Source organism: Falco punctatus, assembly GCF_963210335.1.
Source record: "Falco punctatus genome assembly, chromosome: 7".
Lineage (NCBI taxonomy): Eukaryota > Metazoa > Chordata > Aves > Falconiformes > Falconidae > Falco > Falco punctatus.
The window spans coordinates 60994962-61022923 of NC_137587.1; the positions used below are offsets into that span (position 1 = coordinate 60994962).

General features: G+C 44.4%; 1 protein-coding gene and 1 long non-coding RNA gene across 4 annotated transcripts in view; one reads left to right on the top strand and one right to left on the bottom strand.

Annotated features, from left to right (window-relative positions):
- The window catches only part of LOC308067388 (5-formyltetrahydrofolate cyclo-ligase-like), a 79643-nt gene extending 52623 nt beyond the window's left edge, over positions 1 to 27020 (top strand). Inside the window, exons 4-5 of one of the 3 annotated variants that reach the window (XR_013929579.1) lie at positions 16002 to 16169; positions 16779 to 27020. Coding sequence is in view for 1 of the 3 variants with exons in the window: in XM_080396170.1 (XP_080252296.1) it covers positions 16002 to 16117 (116 nt within the window). In the remaining 2 variants the exon portion in view is untranslated. Of the gene's footprint in view, positions 1 to 16001 lie in introns of all 3 variants that reach the window. The other 2 variants (XR_013929580.1, XM_080396170.1) reach the window with 2 other exon arrangements.
- Positions 1720 to 18655, bottom strand: LOC308067391. The gene is made up of 3 exons (XR_013929581.1): positions 18545 to 18655; positions 17044 to 18507; positions 1720 to 16118 (listed from the first exon to the last, which is right to left on the bottom strand). It is a non-coding gene; the product is annotated as an uncharacterized lncRNA (long non-coding RNA).
- Positions 27021 to 27962: the final 942 nt, after the last annotated feature.

The window sequence follows — 27962 nt, forward strand, 5'->3', positions numbered from 1 at the left end:
CGGCTGCCCCACTCCCCTTCCCTCCCAGAGGAGCACAGACAAAGGCAGCTCATGCTTTGTTCTCATAGTCTGTGCCCTTTATTTTTGGTCTGGTTGCTTCAGATTTCTTTCTCTCCTCCCCCGCCCCCCCCCCCCCCCCTCGGTCTTTTGGGGGTGCTGTTAAAGCTTCCCAAAGCCTTGCAGGGGCACCTCATCCTCTGGAGCCTCCAGAGCACCTCACCCAGCGCAGCCCCGGCTACCCTCCCCATCTATTTCTTGGCCAGCTGTAGCCAGGTTCCTGTCCTGAGCTGGAGAAAGCACCTCTCCTGCCTCAAACAAGCTTCCCTGCTCTGCAGTGATCTGCAAAGCCACAGGCTAACCCAAATATCCTCACAGCAATGCCCATCCCTGCCTCCCAGGCAGTGGGGGCCGTGCTGGCCAGCATGGTGGGATTTGCCTGGCCAGCCCCAAGGCCCCCGTGCTGCTCGCAGCCGCAGAGGCAGTGCAGGGGTGGTGTCTGGCTGACCTTCTGGAGGCTGCAGGGGCTCTGTTGTTTAGATACTGCCTTGCACACCTACAGCAACCTGAAATGTTTTGAGAACCGAGGTGCCAATGCGGCTGTTTTGCACTCTTACCAACCCCCCATATTATTTATTTTATCATTTGTTTTGGTTTCCCTGCCTGTCAGTCCACACTGACCTGCTATTGCTTCTCTTCCTCTGGCGCAGAGGCGATGTTTTTCTGTTTGCTAGCAGTAAGGAGGACAGAAAGCTATCCTGGGAGGTCTGAGCCTGCGGTGTCCCCTGGGAGAGTCGCTCCCAGCAATGAGGGAGAGCAGCATCTGCAAACCTGGCATAGTCCCAGCCTGTCCATCCTTGCTTTTCCTGGCAAGGAGCTATTCCTAAAGTCTCCCTGGAAGTTCAGGGCGTGTATCTGTCACAGCACTATCCAAACTAACCAGCTGCAACAAGGCTTTTACCATCCCATACCAGGTTAACTTCAATAAGTAGTTCCCACACCTTGCCCCAGCACAGCCACCGATCCCCCACAAGGTTTCAAAAGTTCATCTACTCTCCGTGCTGTTTCTCCATCCTCTTCAGGCTAGTCCACTTGCTTCTCGCCTCTGCTGCATCTAGATTCTTCTTTCTCTGGCTCCTCTCCCAGCCAGCCTCTCCTCATCTGGGATCCCTGCTTCTCCTGGGTCCTCTCTCATCTCTCCTACATTCAGGGCACGCACTCTCCTCCCTCTGCTTCTTCCAGGCCTCTCTTCATCCAGCACTCCTCTTCATATGGTCCTTCTCTTCCATACCCCTTAGAGCTATTTAATTACTTAGCAGGAACCAGCCACAGCTGCACCTTATCCACATCAGCCAACCCACCGCCCCTGAAGCAAGCCCACAGCTGTATAATATCAATGTTAATTACCCCATCTTCATTCCTCTATAATTCCTCTATATACATCTTGCAGCTGCTGGCCAACAGAAGGTGCATCTGTACATACCTTTCAGGATAAAGATGATTCTTATAAAGCATAACCACAAGGAGATACATGCTTAATGAGCATGGCAGCACCTCTGATATGGGATGCATCAAATGCTCTCCTCTTGGCTGTCATCAAAGGCTTCATGTCCTCCAGGATCTAGACATTCAGTCCTCCTCTCAGGTGAAGTTTGGCCTTCTCTTGTTCCAATGACACTGAGTTTGTAGCTGCTCCCTGGAAATATTTCTTTCTATTAAAAAAAAAAAAAAAACACCAAACAACCAAAACCAAATACAAGGCTTTAAATAAGAAGTTTAGTGGCAACTGATTTTATCTTCCTTAAAGCCTTCTGAACTTTTCAAAGCTCCAAGTGTTTGATTTACTTTGAGGTTCAGATGCCAGCTCAGGCTGATTATTTTCGAGACTTGCTCTCTTGTCCCGGGTCGTTGAGTTTTGCACTTGATCTTCAAGAGCGCCTTGGCTTTCACTGTGGGGTTCCTTCGGGAATACATAGGTTTGCATTCAGCTGCAAGGAAAGCAAGTACAACCCACCCCAAAGTACTGGAGTCAATTTACAGGAAAAGGGCCAATTTTTTCCTTTATTGCTTCTGCGGTTGCAGAGAGATGAATTCTCCATGGCATAATAGCAGAACAAAAATAGACTGCTTCTGTAATACACCATACAACAGGCTGGAATACATCAGCCTTTTTCCTCAACGGTTCTTTGACAAGTGAAACTTTATCTAACCAAGTTCCCTACATCATTCTCCTTCTCCTTTTTTGCTCCCTTTGTCAAAATTCCTGCAAGTGTCAAACTGGTGCTAGCGCAGTAACATGACTGTTCAGGTTGTGCATTGCCAATACTGCTGTGATTCTGCTACAAGAGATATGCAGAGGGACTCAGTGAGATTGTGAACCCATAGTTGCTTGCTGGACGGGCAGAAGTTTCCATTTATGATACTGCTGATGAGCAGCAGCAGCTGGGCACTTGAGTTCTGCATCAGGTACCGGCCAGGTTTCGCTTTATTTTGGGCTGTATCTGTTGTCATGGATAACTCTCAGCAGCTGTTGCACCAAGTTTCCCATTCTGTTTGGTCTTGATGCAAGAAAGGTATTACATGAATGTCCTTGTCTATAGGAAACCTAATTAAAACAACTGCTTGGCTCTGTGCTATTGAAAGCAAACAATTCTGAAGGGAGCATTTGTTGTATGTGGAGAAAAAGCAATAAGTGCTCACAATCTGGCTAAAAATAGGTGTCAAACCCCTGTTATCATGTCTACAACAAGTAAAACCTTTTAAAAAAATTATGCTATTTGTCAAACATATTTCAGACTTGGGGGGAAAAGCCACTCCTTTTAATCCAGCCAATATGTTCCCTTCAACGTGAGGACTTTATGCTTCCCTCCTCCCCCAGCACCTCAGCCTAGTGTTTCTGTAGAAATGGATATCAAATGAGACTGGTAGGAAACCAGTTCCTCCATACAGTGGGATTTTGTATCAAATATGTGTGCTTTGACCACTTTTTCTTTAACATGACTTATCCTACTCTCTATTACACTTCCATGAGCCCTTATGGATGCTTTCAGGGCTGCATGCTGAAGGCTACCAGCCCATCCAGCCCCAAGAGAAAATGCATCTGCTCCTGTCCCACCTCCTTTCTGCTACTGCCCCATGAACTTTGCATTCAAAGGAACTCCCTGTAACTGCAGCGTTATATAAATGTATTTGAAGAGACTAGGTGGAGGTTGGGGGACGTAGGGCGTGCTGCTCAGCATGACAGGCATTGCACTGCCGTCACTCCTGCTGCCTGGAGCCAGCGCAGACCAAGGTAATGCAAACAACATGTTCTAGCAGGAAGATGGGTATTTTATAATGGGTGAGGCTGACAGTTGGGGTGGTACCTCGAATCTCAGCAGATTTCAAGATACTTCACGTAGAAAGAACAAGCAAAACTTTTCTGCCAGAGCCACCTCAAGCATACTTTCTTCTTGGAATAAGAGCTAAGAGGTGCCAGAGGGCTGCATGCCCTGAGCAGTGGTTAAACTATTCCCTGCATCCCTTCATCATTGTCCCTGGGAGTATTGAAAACACATCCTCAGATATTTCACAGGCAAACCATGACGCACCTGCAGCCCACATGTGCATTCCCAGAGCACAGTGACAGTCCAGCTCTGCCCCCGTGATATGCCAGAGTCCCGGGATGACCCTGCCTGTGGGGTTTGCCGTGGCACAGGACCCACATTGTCCCAACCAGGGACAGATGTGCAAAGACTCTTTGGGAAACTGCTGGTTACATTCAAGACTGACAAGCTGCAAAAAAAATAAAGGAATAGTTTTGGCATCATTGCAGGGTAACCTACCCCCCGTCTCGTTCTGCCCAGCACCTCAGTGCCCAGTACGAGCAATGGCCTTGTCAGGCACTTGGGGTGAGGGCTGCCAGATTTTGGGTGAGGGCGGGTGGGATGCAGATGGCAGGCACCGTTTGTGAGCTTACTTTTCTACCCCGGGGCCTGCTGGGCAGGATTGATTACACCACTCAGAAAGCGGCATTAGCAGATGTTATTGATGTGGGACTGGCATTATCCACAGTGCATGCTGTCGATGTAGAGAAATACCACAGATGGCATCGTTTTTTAAAACCCCTCTGCCAAAATCTTTTAAAACAAAACTTGCCATTTCTGTTTGCATTGATCCTTCTTTCCTGCTATTGATTTTTGCTCTTTCCCATTACGGGTGCAAGGAACAGGGACTGGCCGTTGTCACGCTGGCACGTGGATGGAAGGAAATAATTTCCAGAAATCCTGTTAACTGTGGGGGGACCTTGTTTTGTTAAGGTTTTGATTTTTGTTTTTGCGCTACTCTCACTGCTCTATTTAACATCAAAATAACAGGGCTGTTAGACCAGCTACCAAGTCCCCAGATGGCCATAAGGAGAACTTGGTGCTGTATTTATGTGACGGCTGTACCATAAAAATGGATCAGTAAATGCTTCAAGCGGAGAGCTTGGCTTGAGCTGAGTCCCGTGACCTGACATGAGCTGGAGCTGAGGAAGGATTTCAGAAGCTGAACGATGCATTTCCAGAAGGGCAAGGAGGAACAAGGCTTCTGGATAACGCAAAAGAAAACCTGAGACCTGCAAGGTGTCAGGAGCAAGGCTCAGTCCAGCTTTTCCTCCATGAAGGGGCCCAAGATAGGCTTGAAAAGTCACAGTGGTTTTGAGCTTGCTTTTCATTTGCATGTTGCAACTTCAGTCCTCTGCTGTTCTCAGTCTTACTGATAACACACTGCAGAAAACAGGGCATGAGTTCACCTTACAGTTTCCAGGAAGACAGTTGGTGCTGAAAGGGTATCCCTAAGGCACAGGCCAACACACCGAGTCCTTCAGCAGCAGAGCTGGTCGGAGCCCATCTTCTCCTCTGTACCAGCTCACTGCCTTGTCTGGATGTCCCAGCGCAACCAAGGAGGCAGTCACTTGCCACAGGGCAGGATTTAAGGAGTAAAGAGGGTGTAAACTACTGGACCCTGGCACTCATAGCCAGAGCCACCATTACAGAAGCTGTAATGTGAAACTGCACCTTTGGGTAGTACCAGGAGGAGGATCCAGGACCCCATGGCATCTTCCCGTGTGTAGCTAGGAAGAAGCCAGGCCAGAAAAGCAAAACCAGACCTCGATCCTTCCAGGCAAGTGTAGCAACTGTGAGTCCTGTCCCCTCACTGCAACCCAACAGCCTTTCCTGGCTCTGCAAGCAGTGGCAACACCATGTCAGAGTAGAGGGAAGAGCATGAGGTAGATCCATCCCTACTACGTCTGGTTTGGGCCTTTGGAACCTGTCTTTTATGTAAACCTGAATTACAGAAAACTGTGCTGTCTGTTGTACCAAGAAGATTAATTTGTGGTCAGTGCATTCCCTGCTGGCCAGGCACAGCCAGAAGAAAGGCCTGATGCACTTCTGTGGCTTATTACTGCCTTTAGCCTGCCAGCTCAGAAGACACTCGTTCTTAACTAAACTAGTCAGTAATTGTGTACTACTTGGTCAAGGGCTGGGGTGGGACCCTCAACAATGGAAAAGTTTGAATGTAGAGGGGGTGTTTTTCTCAGTGAGTCATTCTAAAAGAGGATCGTCTTTGAGGAAGACCTATAGATTGTGTACCCCCAGAGGTGGGACACAGGACCCCTCCTGGATACTCTTATCCCTCTAAAAAAATTTACAAAAGAATCCCTAGGCAAAAATCATGCACAGACATAGAGAGATCCACGTGTCATCTGCCTGGTGATGCTCAGCTCAGGAGAGCTGGAGAGAACACTAAAGAAAATCAATCTCTGATTTTATTCTTACTTGCTTCATTAATTCATTCATTCATTCATTCATTCATTCATTCATTCATATCAATAATAAAATATCTCAATTCATTTAGGGTGTAGACCTGATACTTCCAAATGAGGAGACAGTGGATCAAGCTGCTAAAAAAATTACAGCTGTAACTGCACCAGAAGCATACAGTTTTGCTGAGGTCCCATATTTCAGTCCTCAGCTACCTGGACACTGCATCTGGAATCAGCCAAAAGGCCAAATTCCCCAGTTTTTTTTATGGGCAAAATTTACAGGACTGAAAAATAGCACAATTCAGGAAATACAGATGCTTGGAGGCCCCAGCACTAAACACACAGCATAAGGACTGTGTATGTTTTCAGCACTCTTACATTTGCAAGAACAGACCTTTTCTTGCAACATGTTCACATAAAGTTTTGTGTCAAACAGCAGATAATGGAAATCATCCTGGTTCCCATTACTTTGGTGGCAGCCTGCCTTGAATACAGCATTCAGTTCTGGGCCACCTCATTAGCAGGAAAAAAAAACAGACAAACTGGAGACAATTCAAAGAGCAGCTAAAATGATTTTGGGGTTGAAAAGATTGATTTATGAGAAAAGATGATGAACTAAATATATACAGCTTCACTGAGTAATGACTAGGGTTATGGGTACCATGTTCAGGCAGACAGAAAAGAATTATTTTGTGTGTACAAAAATGTAATGCTAAGGGGAGCACGATAAAAATGACAGAAAGGAAAGTCTGAACTAAGAAACAGGACAAAATCTCTGTGAAATATTCTCCTAAGAGGCATGGAAAAAACTCCCATCTTCTTATTGACATTTTAAAGAAGACAGGGAAAAATATAGATGATACAGTTATTCATCCAATTTATCCAATGGCTTTTTTTATCAGTCTATAACCCCAAAATAAATTAAAAAATAAAAAGGGATTAGTTTCTCCTATCCTCAGTATTCCTTAAAAATACCAGCTGATAGTTTCTTGGTAAAACTATGATGGAGGAGAAACTTGCTCAGTCTACGTAACTCCCTGTGGGAGGTCTGGGTTTTGTAACCTTGGCAGTTCTCAGAACCTAACAAATACTCCCTCACACAAGGGACAACATTTCTAACTTAATAAGTCTGTGGGTTTTGGGGATTTCTTTTGTTTATGGTCCACAGCAGGACCCAGAGTCCGGGGGTGATGTCCCTGTGCCTGCTCCTGTGCTCACAGCCACACATGGAGCTGAGCTGGTGCTGGAGCTGCCACCCATCAACTTCTTCTCACCAGGTCTCAGACCCTTGCAAGGGAATAGCCACGAAGAAACCCAAGTCCTGCCTCCAAGCTGCTCTTTCAATTTTGTCAGATGTCTCCAATCATCTGACAGCACTGCAGACCTGCTTGCCTAGCCATGGTATATATGGAACATTTAGGCAGAGTGGAGACTGATAACTGGATGACATTGGCAAAATGGACAAAATCCTTTTATCTGCTGTCCACAGAGTTTGTTGGAAGCTGTGGAGGAAATGCATGGTGGGTGAGATGAAGTGTTTTCATCGCACCCATTTTCTGTACAGAAATGGTCTAGTTTGAGAAAAATTACTTTTGCCTGAACCATCTGAATTCATTATCACTGGCCCTGGAGTCATAGGCCCCTGTGCTTGGAGCTGCACAAAAGGCTGTTGTTGATGCTGTGTCCAGCGAGAATTTTGTGAACAAAATCTGCACTTTTAAAATTAGCTAATCAGCAGAATAGCTAAGGAAGCAGTTATTTGCTTTGGATCATAACAATGTCCGAGATGCAGAAAACGGTTAAGAGATTGGAAGTGATGCAGGAACAGAGAAGCACTGGATGACACAGGCTCCTATTCATGGAAGTGAGCTACAAAAAAGCTTAATGGAAAAGCAGTGGGAGCTGAAAACAAGCTTAAAATCACACAGGCTGTCCCAAATAGAGAGGTTTGCCAAAATCTAGCCATCAGCAGGCTAGGAAAAAATTATGCCCCCTCTAAAGTCAACCCTTTTTGCCAAAGGGGAAAAATAACAGCCCAGTAATAATCAGTTATCTGCTACTGGTGCAGCACCACGGGGTTACCTCCTTCTGCAGAGCTCCCAATCAAGGGCAGTGTATGATACAGACAGTGAATCAACGTGCACTGATTAAATGATTTGACATACGGCACATATAGGGACTTGGCTTTATTTTGTTTGCTACCCTGCTTAGAGAGGGAACAAGTAAACCAAGCACATTTCCATCTATGGCTTTCCTTATGGAAGAGGCTACGAGGGAGAAAATTTAAAAGAGGGCAGGAGAGACTGTAGAAAGCTTTGGGAAATAAAAACAAACAGGAACCAGCAAAAGGAGGGAACAGCATAGTGCAAAGGATCTAGAGATTTGCTTGATGCGTATGGTTGGAAAATTGCTTTCTTTTTCTCAACACTGAACAGATCCGTGTTCTCTCCCTTCAAAAAAGAAAAAAGAAAAAGAAAAAGCATGGTTTACTAAGGGTCAGTGGATTTATGGTTAGCTTTAAATCAGTGCAACTTCACCTGGAAGGTTTAGTTTTGGAGGTATTCAGGATGGGGAATAAACATATGAATTATTCTGGTACAGTGGTAGTAAATAGTCCAGCAGTCTCAGACCAATTTCTGTGGTGCCATATCTCATAAAGTCTGATAAATCCAGCATGTGCAGCTGCTGAGGACTTTTGGCAGTAGAAAAAGGCTTATATACCACTAAGTGTCTATATGCCAGAGACTCACTGACCATGTACCAGCCCTAGCAACCGGCTTTTGTGATGCTGAGATTTAGTTATGGCTTCAGTCTCCCGTGTTTTGGGTGAGGGATAAAAGCAGCGCTGGGGAGTGCAGAGCAACCACAGGTGAGCTCATTGGACTGTGTCATACCAAATTCCCCGGGCTGGCAGAAAAGTGTCGTGTGTCTGGATCTCTCATTTAGGAGTTCATCACATTTATAGCAGGTCCAGAGATTTTGCTGTTTGCTGTTCACTGATGTCTCAAAGTCTTCTTTCCTATCCAGATGCAGTGATTTGAATTCGCTGGATGAAAAGGGGGGACTACCCAAGAGGAAAATGATGTCCTATTCACTAGATTGGGGAAATTACAGATATCCCATACACATTTCTTTCCAGCCAAAAACCTCTCCACTCCATCACTCCCAAACATTAGTATAAGCATTTTAGCTAAACTCTCTTTTTATTCCTTACTATTTGTAAATGAGATTCAGCTCTACATGCAAAACACCCCACAACTTTTTACTATGAAACATAAATATGATACTTTTCGTACAAAGCTGAATTTTATCTCAGGATAAAAAGCCAAAAATCCTAATCATTTGCTGGTTCTTATTATTGGGGAAACTATTACATGTCAGATAATGAGAAAAGCTATCTATGCAGCTGAAAGAGCATCTCTTGTGCCCACTACTAGAAATTAAAACCAGAATTATAAAAATATTGTTGTGGATAATTTCAGCTCAGAAAGGCTGAGTGGCTCTTATCGATGATCATGTTTTCACTAATGCTTCCTGGCAGAGCTGCATCCTTATTCATGTAGAAATCACTGGGAGCTACTCACCAGGAAGAGGGTGGGTTAGCGTGTTTAGGAGGCTTGGAGAGCTGTCTGAGAGCAGTCAATCAGTGTGCACTCTGATAGTCTGGTTCTGACCGTATTTCGTTTAAAAAGCAGAGGTAAATGTCACCTGAGGAAACAGAAATATTTGAGAGAAAAATGTGACTGTGCAAGGCCAGCTGTCAATTATCCAAAACATATTAAAGCCCAGCAAACAAGTCTCCAAATCACCTCCAACCAATTTCCTCCTTATTTTCCTTCGCTCTGGTCACACATAACTTTCATGCCATCAGGGCACCCACAGAGAGCTGAAGGTCTTGGTTCCCTGACCACCACCACCACCAGGCTGGATTGACCAGCTCCAACGTCAAACAAAAACGCACCAGGAGCACACCTTGTGTGGGACGTGGCGGGGGTGAAAACTGTGTGTCTTGGGTAGCACTGGCTACTGCACTATGCTGCAGCAAAGCAAAACCACAGCACATTCAGAAAACCAGCCCTGGAGACCTCCCTCCCAGTTATCCTGAATCATCCTGGACAGCAGGGAGGTGCGAGACCTGCACCAGTGTATAGCCACTTGCCTTTGAATTTACAAAGTAGAAAGCCGTGGAGAATTGCCCTCCAAATCCAAACCTGCCTTTCCTCAGATGGGTAGAATAGCAGGATTATCCTGTCTGCAGTTTCTTATCCAGCTGAGGCTTTACTTGCTGAGTGCATTTCTGTCATGCTCTCCTCTTCGGGGCTGCTGGTTGCTGTATATATGTATGTGGAGGTGGCTTTTTGCCAGAGCATTTCGGTTTCAGCAACAGAGGTTGTCAGTTCAGCACTTGCTTGATATTGCTCTTTGCTCAGGAGAACTCCCGTTTCCTTGTTTCCCTTGCAGCTATCACTGTGCCTCTCCACGGTGCTCTTAGTACCATTTAAACCATGCCAGCACATCCTATTTTTACACATTGAGAAATGGCAAACCTATAATGAAATATGGGCAAGGAGAGCAGTACAATAGGTGGTGCGCAATGCTTACCGTGCAGGTGAGTATATAAAGCAGCTCTGCGTATAACTCCCTGAGCCCTGCTATATTTTGGCAGCCTATTTTCTTCTGGTTACAATTCAGGCACTAGTGCAGTCTACAGACACTTGTACAGATTTGCTTTGGGGGCTGCTTGTCTGAAATACGTACCTCTGCATCTCTAGCCTTTCAGAGCAGTCAACATCAGATGGGATTTTTCAGGCATCTGATCTGGGAGAGAGCTCTCCGGGGCTGATGTCACTGTACTCCACATGATATATATGCTTATTTCCCTGGCAGTCAGTCCTAGCGGGTGTTTGATGGGCAAAAAGTTCTTTCAGGCTGCAGGTTTGATGAAGGCAACAGCCAAAGGACCAGGGGGCTCCTGGCCCTGGCCAGAGAAAATGACCATCCCGCATGGAGAATTGTGTGTTGGAGGAGGAATATGAGATGCCTGATTGCCTGCTAATGGGCATCATGTGCAGCTCCCTCTGAAATTATTGCACGTCAGCCATTAGAGGCAATGAGAAACCATCTCAGATTCATGGGCAACCAGCAATCTGACTGAGGATGTTCAGGCTGACATTTGTGAGGGCACCGCTGCTTTTCACCAGGGAGGCAAAGGGCACCTGATGAAGTATTAGGATTGGCCAGCTCGATTTAGCTGCTTTCATAGTGTCACTGCCACATGTTGGGGTATAGAAATCCTTCTGGCTTTTGGGCTTGTTTTATTCCCCGGTCCTGTCCTTTTTTCTCCTCAGTACTGTAAAACATCATTCTCCAAGAGCATCCAAGTTGTCTGAAGCCTCAGATTGGCTGCAGGTGAAGGTCTGAAAACCTGCATGAGACAAGTCCTTCAGGGAAGCAAGAAATGCCCATCCCACGGGCTTGTCTGCAGGATGAGGTCCCCCACTGCAACTGGGACAGTGCCAGGGAGCCATGGATATGTGCTACGTGGGCAGCAAGAGAAAAAGAAAATATTCTGGGAGGAGAAGGGTGGCAATATGGTACCTGTCCCTCTGTCCATTCCTGCAGATGCCCTTGTAGTTTGTGATACATCTGCTGTGCACCCAGAGAGATGTAGTCCTGGGAGGTCTAGGACGGGTGGCATTACGAGAAGGGTCACACTCATCTGTCAATGCTTTTACAACCAGGAGGCAACCAGTTTTATGTCACAGCCATTTTTTGCATGCCAGCATTTGGGGTTGCCCAGCTGGAGGTGCTGAGGTTGGTTCCCAGCACAGACCTGTGGCCACCACAGCGTAGTGACCCCAGGACCAGCAGCAGCATGAAGCCCTGAGCGAAAAGGGCCAAGCACAGCTAGGTCTGGCCAAAGTCCATGGGATCCATGGAGGCACAACACCTGCGTAGATCAGCCCCAGGGGCTCTCAAGGGACAATAACAAAGTCAATTTTTCTTAAATTTATCCACTTCACACTTGCTCTTTCCCTGCCTGATGATGGGAACAGGCAGCAGTGACAGCGCCTATAATTTTCAACTTGAAATGTTGGCAAAACGTTGTTCTTCAGCCCAGACAGAGCAGCTGAGACCCCGGCACAGTGCGGTTCCCGTTTCTGCTTTTACGACCCAGCTTTGCCCACCCTGAAGGCTGGACCTTGCGCCGGCTTAGGGCTGGTGTGCGCCTTCGCCTTTCCTCATCAGTGCTCAACAGCCTGTGAAGAGGAAAGGCTTTGTTTTAGAGGGAGCAGGTGTTTGATTACCTCGCCTCTCTCTTTTTATATTAAACATATCCCCGGTTCACCTCTCTAGGAGGGATAAACTTGTGTTTGCAAAAGCGGCGAGGGAAATCACTTGAAAGGCGACATCAGAGGCAGGCTGTCTGCGCTGATAGTTTGATGAAACAAAAGAGCAAATGAATGAAAGCAAAGCCTTTAAAGTCTTTTCCGCTTGCAGAGCACAGCTCGCAGCGATGCTGCAGGCCAGCCCATCTCTGTGGCAGGGCTGCCAGCCTCACAGCAAGCCCCTTCCCTGGGGGGGCTGCCCAAGGCTGGACACTTGGAGATTTACCCAGAAAAGGGGAGAAACTCAGCCCTCTTCCCCATCCCCAGTGCTGTCTCCTGCTCAGAGGCTGCGCTGGTGGTGGGTGCCCTCCTACCCTGGACAGGGGAGTTGTAGCATACCCTCGCAGGACAGCATCCAAGGACAGCAAAGGCATCCCCCAAGGGAACATAAGACCCATTACTGTCCATGCCAGGCTGCAGTCAGGCAGCGGTGCCATGCCCAGGCACAGCAGCTGAGGACTTGGCACCTAAGCTGCCTTTGGCCCAAGTGCTGGGCTCAAAGTGCCAACACCAAAGGGATGGTGGGCTGGAAACAGAGAGTTCCTCAGGGTATGGACACATGGACTGACATTTTTGGATGTAGAAGAAGAACCGTTGGGCACCCTAACTGGTTTCAGTGCACCCTGTGTGGACATCCATCCTTCGACTTGGGCTCAATTTAGTGAACAAGCCAAGAACTGTTATCCAGGTTACATCTTTGTTTCAAACAGAAATAGAAGGCGGCCATGCCTCAGTGAATAAAAGCCCATTGCTCCCCTCTAACCATCTGTCAGGCTCCTTGCCATGGTGTCTGTGTGTTTGCTCAGGCGTTGATAGGGAATTACCCACCTTATATCACAGCAGATTGTCTTTCGCCTTCTCACTACTCCATTCCCCTTGTGAATATTTTGGATCTTTGCCTCCAGTGGCTCAAATGCAGGTTGTGGATTATAGCCATGGAGAGCCAGGGACAGAGAATAAAGAAATTCTTGGGTCTCTTTGGATGAAGATGAGGTTGGAAGGAATTTGAGCTGGCTTTCCCAGAGTCTGCAGATACCAAGGCAAGCACTGGAATCAAAAGAGCCATTGTTCCCCTTGGCATGATGCTGGATGATGTTACCTAGAGACTGGTCCAGAGTACAGACTCATGGCCAAACTGGAAATGGTTGCCTGTTGGAATCATCGGCTATTCTCCTCTGCTTCTCATATGATTTGCCAAAACATACTTCTTGTACATTCCCATCTCAGAACAGCTTGTTACGGGGTTTAAATCGTGATGTGTAATCTTGTGACACATTGCTGCCTGATGATGTAGGACATGGAGATGATGAAGGAGGATGACTGGACTGCAGTCCAGAAAGAGTGCGGTGCCCAACTTGGAAACTGTACAAAGCATTTTCATAAACATTAGCTAGCTTTGCTGTTATTAGTCCTAAGAGCCAGAGAGAGAGAGAGAAAGTTACTGCAGCCAAAGATAAAAGACCTTTCAACAAATATGCCTCAGAATTGAATGCCCTGCTGAAATTTCCAAGGTTCCTCCAACCTTCTGATGTGATAAAGATGAATCTCCTACACTTGTAACTAAGCTCTTCACTCCACATGTGGACATCTAGATATCCTCAGCCACTCTGTGCGCTAAAATGCCCCGTAAACCATGCTGCTCCCTTAAAAATTCCCCCCTGCATGGTGTGGTGTACCCCCCCTGCCCTGGCTAAATGCTACAGCTCCATCCAGCCCTTTGGTTTAAGCATATCCTAAAGTGCTTTCCTGAATTAGAGCAGGCCTTCAGTGTTGGGAACGGTGGGGATGCTCTCACCTCACCTCAGCTCTTTGGAGTCTCTCCAGGTTGGCCATCTCCAGAGTCAGAGAGTGATTTGACCCATCCTGAGCCTGGCACCTGAAATAGATGGGTTCAATCTATTTTGCTCTGATAATGCAACAATCTCTCCTCTAACAGGAGAGGGAACACAGGAGAACAACTTGGCAAGACAAACTGTTTAGACAGAGAAAGTGCCCCCCCATCCAGATGAGTCTGGGACTAGGTGCTGATGTTCAGCACTTTCAGCCAAAGAGATGTGAATGCCCCAAAAACTTGTTTCTTACTGATTTTTGAATTGGTTGCATTAAAAGGCCAAATACCAGACTTTAACATTACAGTCATGCTTTATATGAAATATGAGTATATAAATACTTTATAAATACCTTATAAAGGGCTAATGAACAATTCATAGTTATTTCAAGAAATGGATAATCAAATGTTATTTGTTATATGGATTGTTATACGGTCCAACAGGTCAATATATTGCTAGTGACCATAGCTGATTGTGACCAATAACACCTTGAGTGATGTGATAAGGACCAGCTTCAACACAAGATGTTTTTGTCTGTGCAACATCTATTAACCCTCTCTCCACTATTCTAGAAATAGAAAGCTCCTGTAAAGGATGCCCAGGATTAATGGGTTATGATACAAACATAAGGCAGTGGGTTGTTGAGTAGCTCGTTTGTAGCTCAAGAACTTGATTATAGATGAGCAGAAAGAAGTAGAGACAGATGAATGCAGACTGCAAACAATGAACAACATCTGCTAACTGAACCAGGGAAGCTCCGAGTGCCAGAATCGAACATCCAGAAATCCATGAGCAATGGGGCTTTTTAGTGGGTGCTGGGGGGCTTTCAGGAGGTTTCCTTCTAGGTTCAGTTACGTGCTTAGCTGTCCTACTGTTTTAAAATTACAGCTTACAGAGCAGGTCATCTAACTGCCCCAGATGGGTCTGTGCAAGAGAAATTGCTCCTTCAGGATCTCAACCTCGCTATTGTACAACCAATTCTGCTTTTAAGTAGTAAAGAAGCTCACTGGAAGTTGCCAGTTCTAGTTACAGCATGAAATGTCTAACCTTGGTTTATAGCGACTAAAATTGCATTCCTTGCAGCCTGAAATTTACTTGATCTGAGATGGTGTTGGGTGAGGGAGGAAAAACAGCTGTGCTGAAACCTCCTGGAAGGCACAGACCGCTCACATAAGACAGAAAACGCAGCTGATGGAAGAGCAGCGAGGGCTTGCTCCACAACTGGCCTCCTGAAATGCAGCTGCCAGCACCAAATGCTGCAAAAAGCATTAACGCAGATGCTGCTTATTTGTCCTTGGAGCTGCATGGATCACTTGAGTGACGGCTGAGGCATTTCACACATCAGTAAAAGCATTTTCCCCAGGTATTTCTGATCGCCATACATATTGTTTGCTGACAGGTTTGTGGCAATAAGCTCACTTCAGCTAAAAATCGCACACTGGCTAACAGAAGAACAGACCTAATTTTCCTCACTTTTACAGTGGTTTTGCAATCAGTGTAACTTCAATGACCCTCTACCTTTATATCAGAAATAGCACTAAGGAAATCAGATTTAACAGAGTAGAGAGCCGTTCAGAGTTGCTATTGTAGGAAGGCAAAGGTAGGCAGAGACGTTTTTCCACTCCTGATCCTGGCATGGGCCAAAGGCCAAATCCACCACTGGTAGAAAGCAGAGCAACCTTCAGGCTGCTTTAAATGGCCTCGATTTGTAAAAGCTGCTGAGAGTCTTATACTACCCAAGATTTCTGCATCATCGTGTACATCCCCCTCCAAAACATGAGCAGAACTGCTAGGCCAGTGGTGTTACGAGCTGGTCATGTTCCCTTCACAGCTGGTTTAAAGCCCATCCATGGCCAGCCCAGTTACAAAGAAACATTAACACAAGCCATACTCTGTCCCAAAGAACATCAAAGGAAAGATTCACTGTTTTGAGGTCTCTGAATCAATTTTTTCTGTCTTCTCTCATTTCTCCCATCTGCTGCATGCTGGATTCTCCAGAAGTGCTGACAGCCACGTGTGGATCTTGCCAATGGGGGCAGCGAGCGGGAGGTGCCACTGAAACCTGTGCTCAGAGACTGTCCCGGGGAGCCAGCACAAGCCTCTCACATCTGTGACCTTCAGAGGCATACAGAAGAAAATGCTTTTCAGCAAATGAATACCCCTCAGGTGCTCGTGGAAAAAAATCCCCATCCCTCCCTCAATACTTGTGTTGTTTTCAACACCAGTGGCCACATCATTATTGGCACTTTTTTTTTTTTTCTTCATTTTTTACAACAATCTCCTCCTTGCCTATTTTGCTGTGGATGTTTGGGACTTGTTCCCTTTTTTCATGTGAATGTAGCTAGGAATGGGCTAGGAAAGGAAAATTTTTCACTTGTGTGGTTTATACAGATGTGTCCACATCTCTGCCATGTCAGCATGCCCATGGGAAGCTTCTGGCTTCCTTACCCCTGCAGCTGTGTCTCAAGTCAAGGGTGGGTGGTCACTGTGGGTTCCCACCCTTACTTCATTCCCAGGACATCTTTCTAACGGGGTGAAGCTTATCTAATGGGTGACAGTGAAAAATGAATCCTGCTGGTTTGCCTGTGCCTCCTGGATGGGATGTACAGCCTAGAGAGAGCAAGGTGTCTACCACACTTGTCCTGGACAACAGAAGGAATAAATTGATTCATGTCTGGAAGTGGGAACTTCCAAGTTGATGGATGGCACATGGTGAATATTAATCTTTTTTTTCTTTTTTCTTTTTTCTTTTTTTGTGGGATGGATGTTCTTCAGCCAGACGAATTTTGTCCTTTCACACTTCAGGTGAGAGCTGCAGTGAGCTATGGCAGTTGCTGAGGACTGGAAAAGAGAGCACCTGCCTGAAGCAAGTTTCTGTAGCCCTTCCAGAAGCAGCAATCTTTGTTTTAAAAGAAGCTTCAATACAGTTCAAGGCTGAAATCAGTAACTCTGAAAGATCTCAAAACAGCTGCATTCAGCAGGGATCTCACTATGGGGTTTTATTTAGCTACCCATTGAAATAAATAAAAAAGGGAATTACCTTAGTCTGTTGGATCCACCTGTCAAACAGCTCACTTGATGCAGGTTCTCATGTTTCCCAGGAGATCATGTTCCAGTCTTCCTCCTCTTTTCCCCTGACAGGTGATAATATTAGCTTTTATCTGTCAGTAAGATAGCATGGGAATTCTTGTACAATTTTTAAATAGAGATAAACATGTGATTTGTTTCACCCCCTCAGCTTACACTGTTTCCTCTTGGTTGTGAAGAGGACAGGTTCTTCTCCAGGGCAAGAAGAACCGTGTCTCTGCCTGGTCTGAAGGGCTGCAGGGCCACTTGTGCAGCACTGAGGGGTCCTGAAGAGACACAGGATCAGATAATTGTTTCTAAAAACTGGCATGGATGGAAAGCAGAAAACACAAAGCCACCACGACCAAGGCAAGAACGAAAAGGCGAACAATGGAAAGGAGGATGGGCCTCTTCAGAGGTCATCTAGTCCAACAGGCTGCCCCATGGCAGAAGCAACCCTGCTGAAACTACTCCAACCAAAATTTCTCATGCCCTTTCCTAAAAATCTGCCTGGGTAACCAGTGCCAGCACATAGGTACCTGAAGGTCCATAAAGCTTTTACTGGTGTCTCACATCTGAGCTCATTGTATGGTCTTGCCTCCAGAAGTGCAGGCATTAACAGATTAGAGCCAAGGGCTCAGCCTTTTGAGTATAAAATTGAACAAAATCTTAAATATCAGCATATTATACACTCCACACAGCCGGTCTGAAAAGGCTCTGGGAAGGATGGAGCATTTATAGTTTTCACAGAAAGAACTTAAAGGAGATAAAGACAAGTATTACCTTCTAAAATAAGGGTTGTATTTCATCTAATAACTTTCATTATCTGGCACTGCTGGCCTGAGCTGTGTTAGTCAAGTGGATTTGTGGACTTCTAATCTGAATTGTTCTGCTTGTCATTTCCCCGCCGCTACCAAAGGACTCTTCTGTCAGCTCTGAAATGGGAAAGGCTCATTCCTGTTGTTGCTTCCCTTCTGAGCCTCCAGGAGCCTGTGGGACTCCAGGGAACTCTGACAAGATGGAGTCCAAGGGAAGTTTTCCAGCAAAGAGAAAAACCCTGCAGATCAGACACCACAGCTTCACTTCCTTAATAGCAGCTGGTTTTGTGGCCGATGGTGACACAACTGGAGAACACCAAGACAGGGCTGGACTTTCAGTGCTCAGAAACCATACTTGTCAACTTACTTCCACTTCTGTATATTTTCAGCACAGGAGAAGGTGCAGAGAGGAAAAAATGCTGTCCCAAACCCCCCAGTTTTCTAAATTTGCCTATTTATGTCACTCTTGGAAGAGAGGGACTTTTCTGGCCTGTGCGGAGCAGTGGGGACACTCACAAAACTGCTAATTTTACCCCAGAACACTGTTTAAGTTTTGTTACATATTATGGGCAAATGCTGCCACTTTACCATAGTCATGTCGGCCAGGGCATGGCCGGGTCCTCAGCTAGCTTCGCCACAAAGACAGGGGATCATGACCTCTTACATCCATTACCTTCTTCCCAGGCAGTTCACAACACACCACGGACTGCACCTTTTGGTATACTTTGGGTTTTGTAATACAATGAATTGTACCACAGTGCATTTTTCCAGAGGCTCCTTTTTAGCACTTACTCAAATGAGAGATTCTTCTTCTACTAATGCGTTAGTAGCAGCACAAGATAAAAGAAACAGATTTCAGAGAGCACACTGTCTACTGCCTTGTTCTTCTTTCTCTCCTGAAAAGATGTAATAACATACAATAGCACAACAGCTAGCTTGCACATTTCAAAGTTTTTGCAGTGCAACAGATCTGCACTGAGTTTTTGCAAAGTTGCTTCTAAGTGGCCTTGTTGTTATGCTGTCTGAGTACCAAAGGTTGTTTTACAACCATGTGGAATTTGAGAATTCCTCAATATTTCATCTGTGGGGTTTTGTTGGGTTTTTTTTCCACTGATATCTGATTCTTTCTGTGGAGTAGCTTCGTCCTGTTTAAATTCCGCAGCTTTCTGTAAATTAAATATAGAGTTTCATAACCACGTGGTACTTGTAAGGATCTTATACAAAAAAAAGAGCATTTCACTATGAATATAGTATAGCACTACAGAAAACATACAAAGTACTGCCATGGAATAAAAATATGTATCTTTCAAATGAAATAATTTGGATTATTTCAATGGGCCCATGGCCTAGCTGGGTTACTTTATTTCTGTCTAGGATATCATCACTGGTGGTCTTTATATGATCTATTTGAAAGATACCTGTGTGCTCTCAAAAGTGTTGGCTTTATACTGTCAGTTGAGCATTACAACTACCTAATCCTAATCTACGTTACATCCATTGCTTCAAGAAAAAGAATATTTGGAGCTGGTGGTGTTTTGATTATTAGATTTTTACTGTCTGTTTAAAGAAGTCTTTCTGTTCCATCAACTTATTCCATCATTATAGTGCCTGAAGCCCTCAGGAATACTAATGTACCTGTCAAGCCTGTGAGCTCAGGAATTCTGGGCTAGAAGAATCTTGCAGGTCACACAGGCGAGTTCACTTTTACTGCAATGGTCTCGTACAGCCCTTTCAATGAACTGTATCCGGGCACTTTGATTTCCTCAGCTGTAAAATGCAGATTATTACATAAAGAATGCTCAAGCACACACAATCTGCACCAGAGCCGCACAGTTAACCCCAGACACGCAGATACTTAGCCAGAAAGCAGGCTTTCCTCCACACATTTAGATATGGAGAACTAGTTTAGGTGCGTACCTGGTAAAAGATGAAGACAGTTCTAAGAACATTTTCTGATGTATTACTCTCTTGTTTAAAAGAAAATAGAAAACACTTCATTGTAAAAGTCTGCATGGTTCAGCTTCCCCTCTGCTGCCTTCCTTCTTAGCTTCAATGCAGAGGAGTATCTAAGAAGCATATGCTTTTTTATTAGCAGAAGAGATAGGCTAAATTGGGATATGATTCATGCTTCCAATTTATGCCTTCTCTTCCTTTATTGTCAATGGCTAATGAGAGGTAATTGCAAAAGCTCGCAGAGGGAGGCACTTTCAGGAGAGAGAAGAATTAGAGAAGGTGTGAGTGAGGTTGTTTTTACCATTCAGAGGCTTTTCATTCCACTTTTGGTCTGTTCATGACTTTCCAAAGTTGCTTCTGTCAGAGCTTGATATAATTTCCAGAAGTTAGAAATTGCTGGGGTGGATCAACACTTGTAACAGCACCCTGGCCGTTGCTCAGAACGAGTCAGGAAGGGCAGCCCACCTACACAATGAGCTGCTCTTGAGTCCTCATACCACCCTGATTTTCAGATGAACTCTCTGCTCTGAGGTGGGACCAACACATTTTGATGCTTCCTAAAGATTGTCCCAGTCAAATTACTTGAGCACAGTTCACCATAGGCACAGAATGGCAGCTATAGATGAAAGCCCTGCGCCTCCTGTTTTCACAGAAGGACGAGCAGGGCTGGGTACCCAAAAAAATCTTGAAAGTCAACAGACATTTCCCATCATTAGGCTCTGCATTTCATTGTATAGCTCGTTTCCTGATTTGATAATATTTATTAACAAAAAGCCTTTGTTGAGAATGGAGGCTGGGTTCAATACACGTCTATGAGGCAGACTGAGAATCACTTGCCAGGAGTTATTAGAGAAGACTGCTGACAGAGGTCATTTTTCATCCTTTATTACTTGTTGTACCCAGAGACCTCCCTAAGCGGGAGCTGAGGACCCCCATGCAGGGGTAGCCCCAGTGCACAACTTTTCCAGGTGACACAGCTTAAGTCTTCAGGCAGCTCACAGGAGCACTGGTCCATGAAATCTCAGTATTCATCAATTCCCAATGCCAGCATCACTCCTCTCACTCCTTGGCTGAGAAAGGAAGCAATAAGTGCTGAGGACAGGCTCAGATTCCCCAAATCCCTCACTGCAGTGCAATGTTGCATTCAGTTATGTAAAAGAACTGAGGTAAAGGATACTGCCATGCATCCTCGTTGTTTCTGGCAATTTAAATGATGAAACATCATCACTGCAGAAGAAAAAATTTATATGACCAGTCACAGTTAACTTGTAGCCTTGGACAGTTCATACGTCCGTGCTGTCATACCTCACCCTGTGAAAAGCTGCAGCTTTGCGTTGCGTTACAGCTGCACGAAGGGCCAGTGTCTCCTTTGACATGTGATGAGCCAGTCTTCAGCCTGCTAAGCCCTGGACAGCTAAACTGAGAGCAAAGCACTGTGAAGAACAACTACTGATCAGTGATAAAAATAACTCACTCTGAAATCAAATTCTCTGATTAAAATTATCTTTCTTAGTATCAAAGGTGATATTTTAGCATAGTATGTCACATGCATCTTAGAAGACTCTCCTTAAACACTCTTCTGCCACAATCCTTTGCTGCAGTGCTAGTGCATGAAGACCATGGCCAGTTGCATTGATGGATTTGGTCTAATTATCTCCTTGTACTTCTTTGTCTCCCTGGCTCCATCTGTCATCTCTCGTCTCAGGCTTAAATCGCCAGCTCTGGGACACAGACTGCCCATTGGGTCTATGCCTGATGCATCACGGCAGGAACTTCAGGCATTGAAGAGATGTGAATAATAAATAAACAGAAGGTGAAATACAACTTTGGTCCAGTATAATCCAGCATAGCAAGATCGGGTTCCCAGGGAATGGCAGTATATTAGTTTTCCAGATCGTTAGCCAATGCAAAGGAAAGCGAGAACATTTATTAGCCTCCTTCAGAATCACCTTTAACAAGAATGAATATTCACTACTATAAATAAGACTATTTCAATTAAGTCTGCACATAAAAATGCTCCACGGTGTTACAGAAGGCTGTGCAATTCAAAAAGAAGTGCATAGCTAAAAGTATTTAAGGCTGTATTTGAGAACAAATTCACTTCTGAACACTCATTTCCAGTGTTTCACAGTTAATCACTGCAAGTTATGATGTTTTCACCTTATCTGAGTGTCAGCCCACAAGCTGAGGTGCAGAAGAAACCTTTTTTTTTCTTCCACCTGTTAAAGGCAATCTGGTACCGTAATTGCTTTCTTGTTCAACCTCAGACAATATATCATGTTGGCAATAGGTTCTGTTTCCCTGAGTATCACTAACAAAGAGCAGTCACAACAGAGAACTGCCCATTACAGCCTCCAGAGGACATCACCTCTGACATGGGACAGTGACCCAGCCACCCTGTCCTGCCACACAGACTTGTCTTAGCACACCTCTTTTGCAAAAACACACCCATTTTCAATACTGCCTTCAAAAACCTTTATGAATCAACATTTTGCAGGATCAGGTCTCTTGCAACAACCCATCTAGATAAATTCAGGCAAGAAAATGTTTGAAAATATTGAAGACCACTAACTGGATCTCCAGCCCAGAAAGTCACTGGTCTTCTGACCACCAAGAGCTGGGAGAATATGTTGGGAAGGCACTGATATTTACTGCAGTGTCCTTGTCCTGTGCCTTGGGAGCCTGCTTTTGGTTGCTCCCAGTCAGCTAACGGGAACCATGGTCTGAACCAGTAAAAGCTGTTGACATGTTCTTCTGTAAATGGCATCATTTATTGAAAAGAAAGAGGAAAATGAAGAGAAAACAGTGGCTTTAAAGTAAAATGCTTGCCATAGGAAAACTAAGGATAGACAACAATTTCATAAATGGGAATAAGGTGGTGAACATTCTCTCCCAGCCAACCTTTCCTTTTCTGAGAGCTGTGATGTGCAACCAGTGTTCTTTAATGGACATTCACCCCTTGAAGGACAGATGCATAGATCTTCTTCACATATGTGAATTTACCCTTTGTAATAATACTCACGCTATTAAGAACTCTAGAGGAGCTTATTATATAACACTGAAAAACATGACGACAGAAATTATAGGGAATCAATGAAGATATTTGCTGAAGTCAATAATCTAAATTACCAGCAAAAAAGTAGCCGGTATAAGCAGTTCATCTGTACTTCTCTGGGATAAAAATCAGACCCTGCATCTAAATATGTTATCAGTGGCAACAATAAATGGTTCCAAAAAGGATTTAGCCTGTTACAAGCCTGCCATAATGCAGAAGAGTGGTAATCTACTCTGGAATTACAACTTAAATTGAATTCATTCAATTCAAATAACTTCAGAAAAACTGTTTAAAAACTGGAAGCCATGACAGCTGTGTCACCCCAAGTAACTAATACAATGAGGCTTTGAGATGAACACCTACTATTAAGTCAAAGAGAGTAATATATGGCCAGTCATGGTTCAGACATCCTGATTAGCCTTAATTAAAATTCTGATGATCAGGTGTTACAGAAGGGACAAAACTTTTAAGGAATTTAGGCAAGTGCAAAAGGCTAGAGATAGGGTAATAATTAGGACTAATATCTCTTGTTAAATTTAATTCCTTTAGCCTTGAAATTACCATGACAGATTTCAAATTTAGTGGCAGTTTTCCAGTCACTAAAAGGAGCTTAATTATATAGTTTAAGACTTTGGGAGAACTGATTCAGATAAAGCTGCATGGGCCCCATATCAGCTGTGTGGCATGCTTGAATGGACTCAGATAAAGAAGGAACAGACATCAACTTGTTCATGAAGCCTGAGACATCACATACCTCAACGTTTTTTTCCACACCAAAAAAGTTTGGATAACTTTTTAACTTTCTCCTTTAATTAATAACAATCACTCTCATTCAATTTGCCTTTCTATTTCTTGATTTCAGCTGGGACTAAAAGCAAGACAGAGATAAAGCAGCCAAAACTCTGAATAACGCTGATACTAACAGAACTCCTTAATCACTGGAATTGGCCTATCTCTAGAGCCCAGGCAAGGCACCTAGAAAGACGAGCAAAGTTCAGATCTGCAAGCTATTCCTCTGAGTTACAGGACACCTTGTAAAAATCATCACTGTGTTTTATTAGCTGCTGTTAGTTTAGGAGAAAATATAAGATACTTAAGAAAATGTCAGATCCAGGAGTTCTGTCAGATCGAAGAAATATTTATTCTAATATGCAGGTCGTGGCAAAGCTCTTTTAGGTTTTCAGGGCCAGGGATCATCCTGAATGATGGATGGATCAGCAAGATGATTAATAACCTGAAATACAGATGCAGAGCAGTCTCTTATAGACTCAACCTCAAGAAGATAGATGTTAATATTATCTTAAAGCCACTTTCATGGGATTCTGCCATATCTATGTAATACACTTATATGATCTCATTGTCAGGTTAACTGAACACTTTACAGTTTTAAAGACATTTATTCTCCCAAGAACCCCACGAAGTAGGAAAATACAGTTGTCCCATTATAAAGATTGGGAGCTGTGGCACAGAGGTGCAACGTCACACATGGTGAAGGAGGGAATTGAACACAGCTTTCCTAAACCCCAGGTTGTCACCCTAACTACTGTTCCTACATACTCTTTACATCAAAATGAATGGTTAAACCAGAGTCCCTGCACTGTTTCCTTCTGTCTACATTAATCTCTGAGCACCTCAGCAAACCTGCGAGAGTGCTACATCAAGAAGACAGAGTGGGTCAGTGAAGGAAGTGCCCCATTTATTACAGTTTCTCGTTCACAACTGAACTGACCATATGCCTTAGGATCCACTGGCAAATAGTAAACAGTTCCCAGAGATAATCTTTCAACTGATAAGAATGGGGTACAACACCTTACAAGAGTACAAATGAGCTCTCAGAAATTATAAAAGCAATTACAACCTGCCTTGATGAGCCGAGAAGGTTCATACTTCAGAAGTTAAATTCAAAAAGCATTCACATTTTTACAAAAAACAAACAACCCAAGACCAGCTGTGTGCAATTGTCTTAGAACAGCAAGAAGCCCCAAAGTGCTTGTTCTGATGCTGCTGAGCATGGAGGAGCCCTGGGAACCTCACAGCCTCTGACCACTGCAAGGAGATCACAGACTCCCTCCGCCTGGTGGATCGTGTTCCACAAAAAGCAATTATTCAGGAATATTTGTTCCGACTGCCACCATCCCCTCAGGCTTTGAGCCTTGTGGGTTTCCATGCCTGTGGGCATTGGAAAGGGACAAACAGTGCCCTTAAATGACCTCTGGACCAAATGGTCTAATACATGCCATTTATGTGCGTCTTTGTGTGCCTTAGAAAAACACAAATGGGAATATCTCAGAGGCTCTCATCCATTCTCCAAGGTAAGACCAACCTTACAGCATTCCTGAAGGACCTTTGTCCTGCACTGTGTTGTTGCACATTCTCAGCTGATTTTTTTTCCTGTCTTTACAACAGCATCTGAACTAAAGGGATGCGTGCTGCACTTCTTCAGTATTGAATTAGCACACGCAGTCGTGGTGCGATTGTTTTATAAAAGTTTCTATGCATGTTCTCTTCACCTTAGATTACCGCAAGACTCTCAGCTGTAGACTATTCTTAGCTCTGAGCTGTTTTAAACTTGTTTAAAAATTAACACCTCATTGGGGTCTAAACCTAATTTTTCCTAATACGGATGTGAATCCACCATCTGGAGCTTGGCAAAGCCACACACCCAACCATTTTTAGGGATTAGATCAAACGTGGAAGTATTGCCAGCATGCTGCTACCCAAATAGCTTTGTCTTTCCTCCTGGATGATACAAACATTTCACAAACACGTACTGCAACATATCCTCTCTTCAGGCTGGCTTTGCCAGGACAGACTCATTTCATCATGCGTGGAAATTGAAGAATTATTGCAGTTACATGTTCCTAATTGCAACCCCCTTTCTCTCCTAGGCTTTCTCTCTTCTGTGACCTCATCTAAGTCACATTTGAATTTGAGGTTATAATGTCCTTGGAGAAACTTAAGATGGCTCAGCCATCTTATTTCCCAAGGCTGAATCTCCATGTCTTCATTAATCTCACAGCAATTTCTGACATGCGAGGCTGGAGGGGAAATCATGGGATGTTTTTGAGGTACGGTGACTGAAGGAAGACACAGTAGAAATAATGGGCTTCCACATCTCCTTTGACTGCAGTTAGAATAGGACTGCCAGATTTAAAGCCTTTAAGATGCGAAATAGATCAGTGATGAACACAACACCATGAGATCCAGGAAGGAGGAGAGAGACCCCAGGCAGGAGGGCACATGAGCCAAGGAGGAGGAGAGGTGGTGATGGGGAGCCCTACATTCCAGTGAGGCTTTTAGAGAATAGCATTGCCTATTGTCAGCCATGTGTAGCAGACTGGGACTACTTCTGCACATTGCTTTTGCTGAAACCTTTGTCCAAGCAATACCATTTTAATAAGGGGCACAGGATTTGTGAATGTACTACAGGAAATCCCACGTTATATGGGACAGCTGGTGTCGCAGCGTGTGAGAGACTGGAGCCAACATGCTGTTTTCCCACCTGGAAGTGTGTCCCATTTCCTTTTTGTAAGATGCCTGTGGCAAATTCACCCATAACAGGAGTCTTTCCTGCTCCCTGAAAGATGAAGGTTCCAGTCTGTGTTTTTATTTATTTTTAATAAAATTGCTGAATTTTGTGCTTCTCTGCTTTTATTGCAAAGCTTAGCTTCCCTGTACCCCATATTTCCTCTCATGGTTAAACTAAAAAGTCTTCATTTTTCTGTTCTGATGCTTCCACTTTGTTAAGAAACCACAGTACCCAGCCTCTCACGTGTTGTTCTAGAAAAAAATATTCAGTCAGAAGTCAGTGGGTGTTACAGGATGCCAGGAGAGCAAGATCCCAGCCTGATCCCAGCCTTTTCATTACCACAGGGGTAAAAAGACCTTTGCCCAGTTCTGTGCCATCATTAGAAAATAAAAGTAAAGGCTGAACTAAGTTCTAATGAATATGCATGGGCTGGATCTCTGCAAAACTGAAACAATGTACTCTGGGTTCACAATTAATTATGGGCATACCAAGAGACTTTTTTCCTGCTAATATAAAAAATCTAAAGCAGTTTAATTCAGAGAAAGAGTTATAAGGATATGATGTAGCTTCATTAAATAAAGACGTTGATTCTTTTACTCTGCCATTGTTCACCACAACACAGAAACCTGAGCCTTTTTCCAGCATGGATATACGTGTATGTGAGATAACAGTACAGCAAACAATGACACACATCCCTAAGAAACAGCTAATTCTAGCTTTCTTGCATGAATACGTCCACCTGGAAAAATTAGCTTATTGAAACATTTACATAAAGCTCACTTCGGTAGCCCCTGAATTTATTTTTCCATGTTGCTATGAATAGAGACAGACCATTGCTCTGCCTTGCCACCAAGCCAGCCCCGCACTCAGGACAAGCAGGGCTTGGGGTAGTTGCACAAATACTGAACATCAAAGGTGAGCAGCAGTTCCTAATTGTTATCACTTGCTTTCGTGCCTCTGACTCACTCCTGAATTTTTGTTTTTAACAATATAGTTCATCTCTAGTGGAGTGGCAAAAGGGCTTACAGTAAAGACAAGCATTTTTGGCCATCTTTGAAGGCTTTGTGACTGGAACATGTTGACAAAAAACGGGCTAAATTGCCATTATGTAAACAGTTCAGGAGAGGAAGAAAAAACACGAAACAGAACTATCGACTCCCTTTGATGAAATAGGTCTTAGGTCCTTGCTTTCTGCTGAGCTAAAACTCAGCTATTCAAGACAGATGCTGGTGGAGTTATCCTACAGATTTAGAAGTATAATAACAGCATGATTTTAATATTGACATATTTATACCAGAGAGCACAAGCATGAGAGTTTTTCAGCATGAGCTTGTAAGTAATTAAAAAAAAAAGGGGGGGGGGGGGGGGGGGCGGGTTGTACCCCCTCACTGTTACACATTCTGGATGTGCAGCGGTTTGCGGACAGGCTGCTTTAGGGTGCTATTAAATGAATATTTCCAATCTATTCACCTTCCTCCCTTGCTGGTACAGAAAGCTCTGTGAAAGTCATGAATCCAGCTACTCCAGCTTCAGAGAGA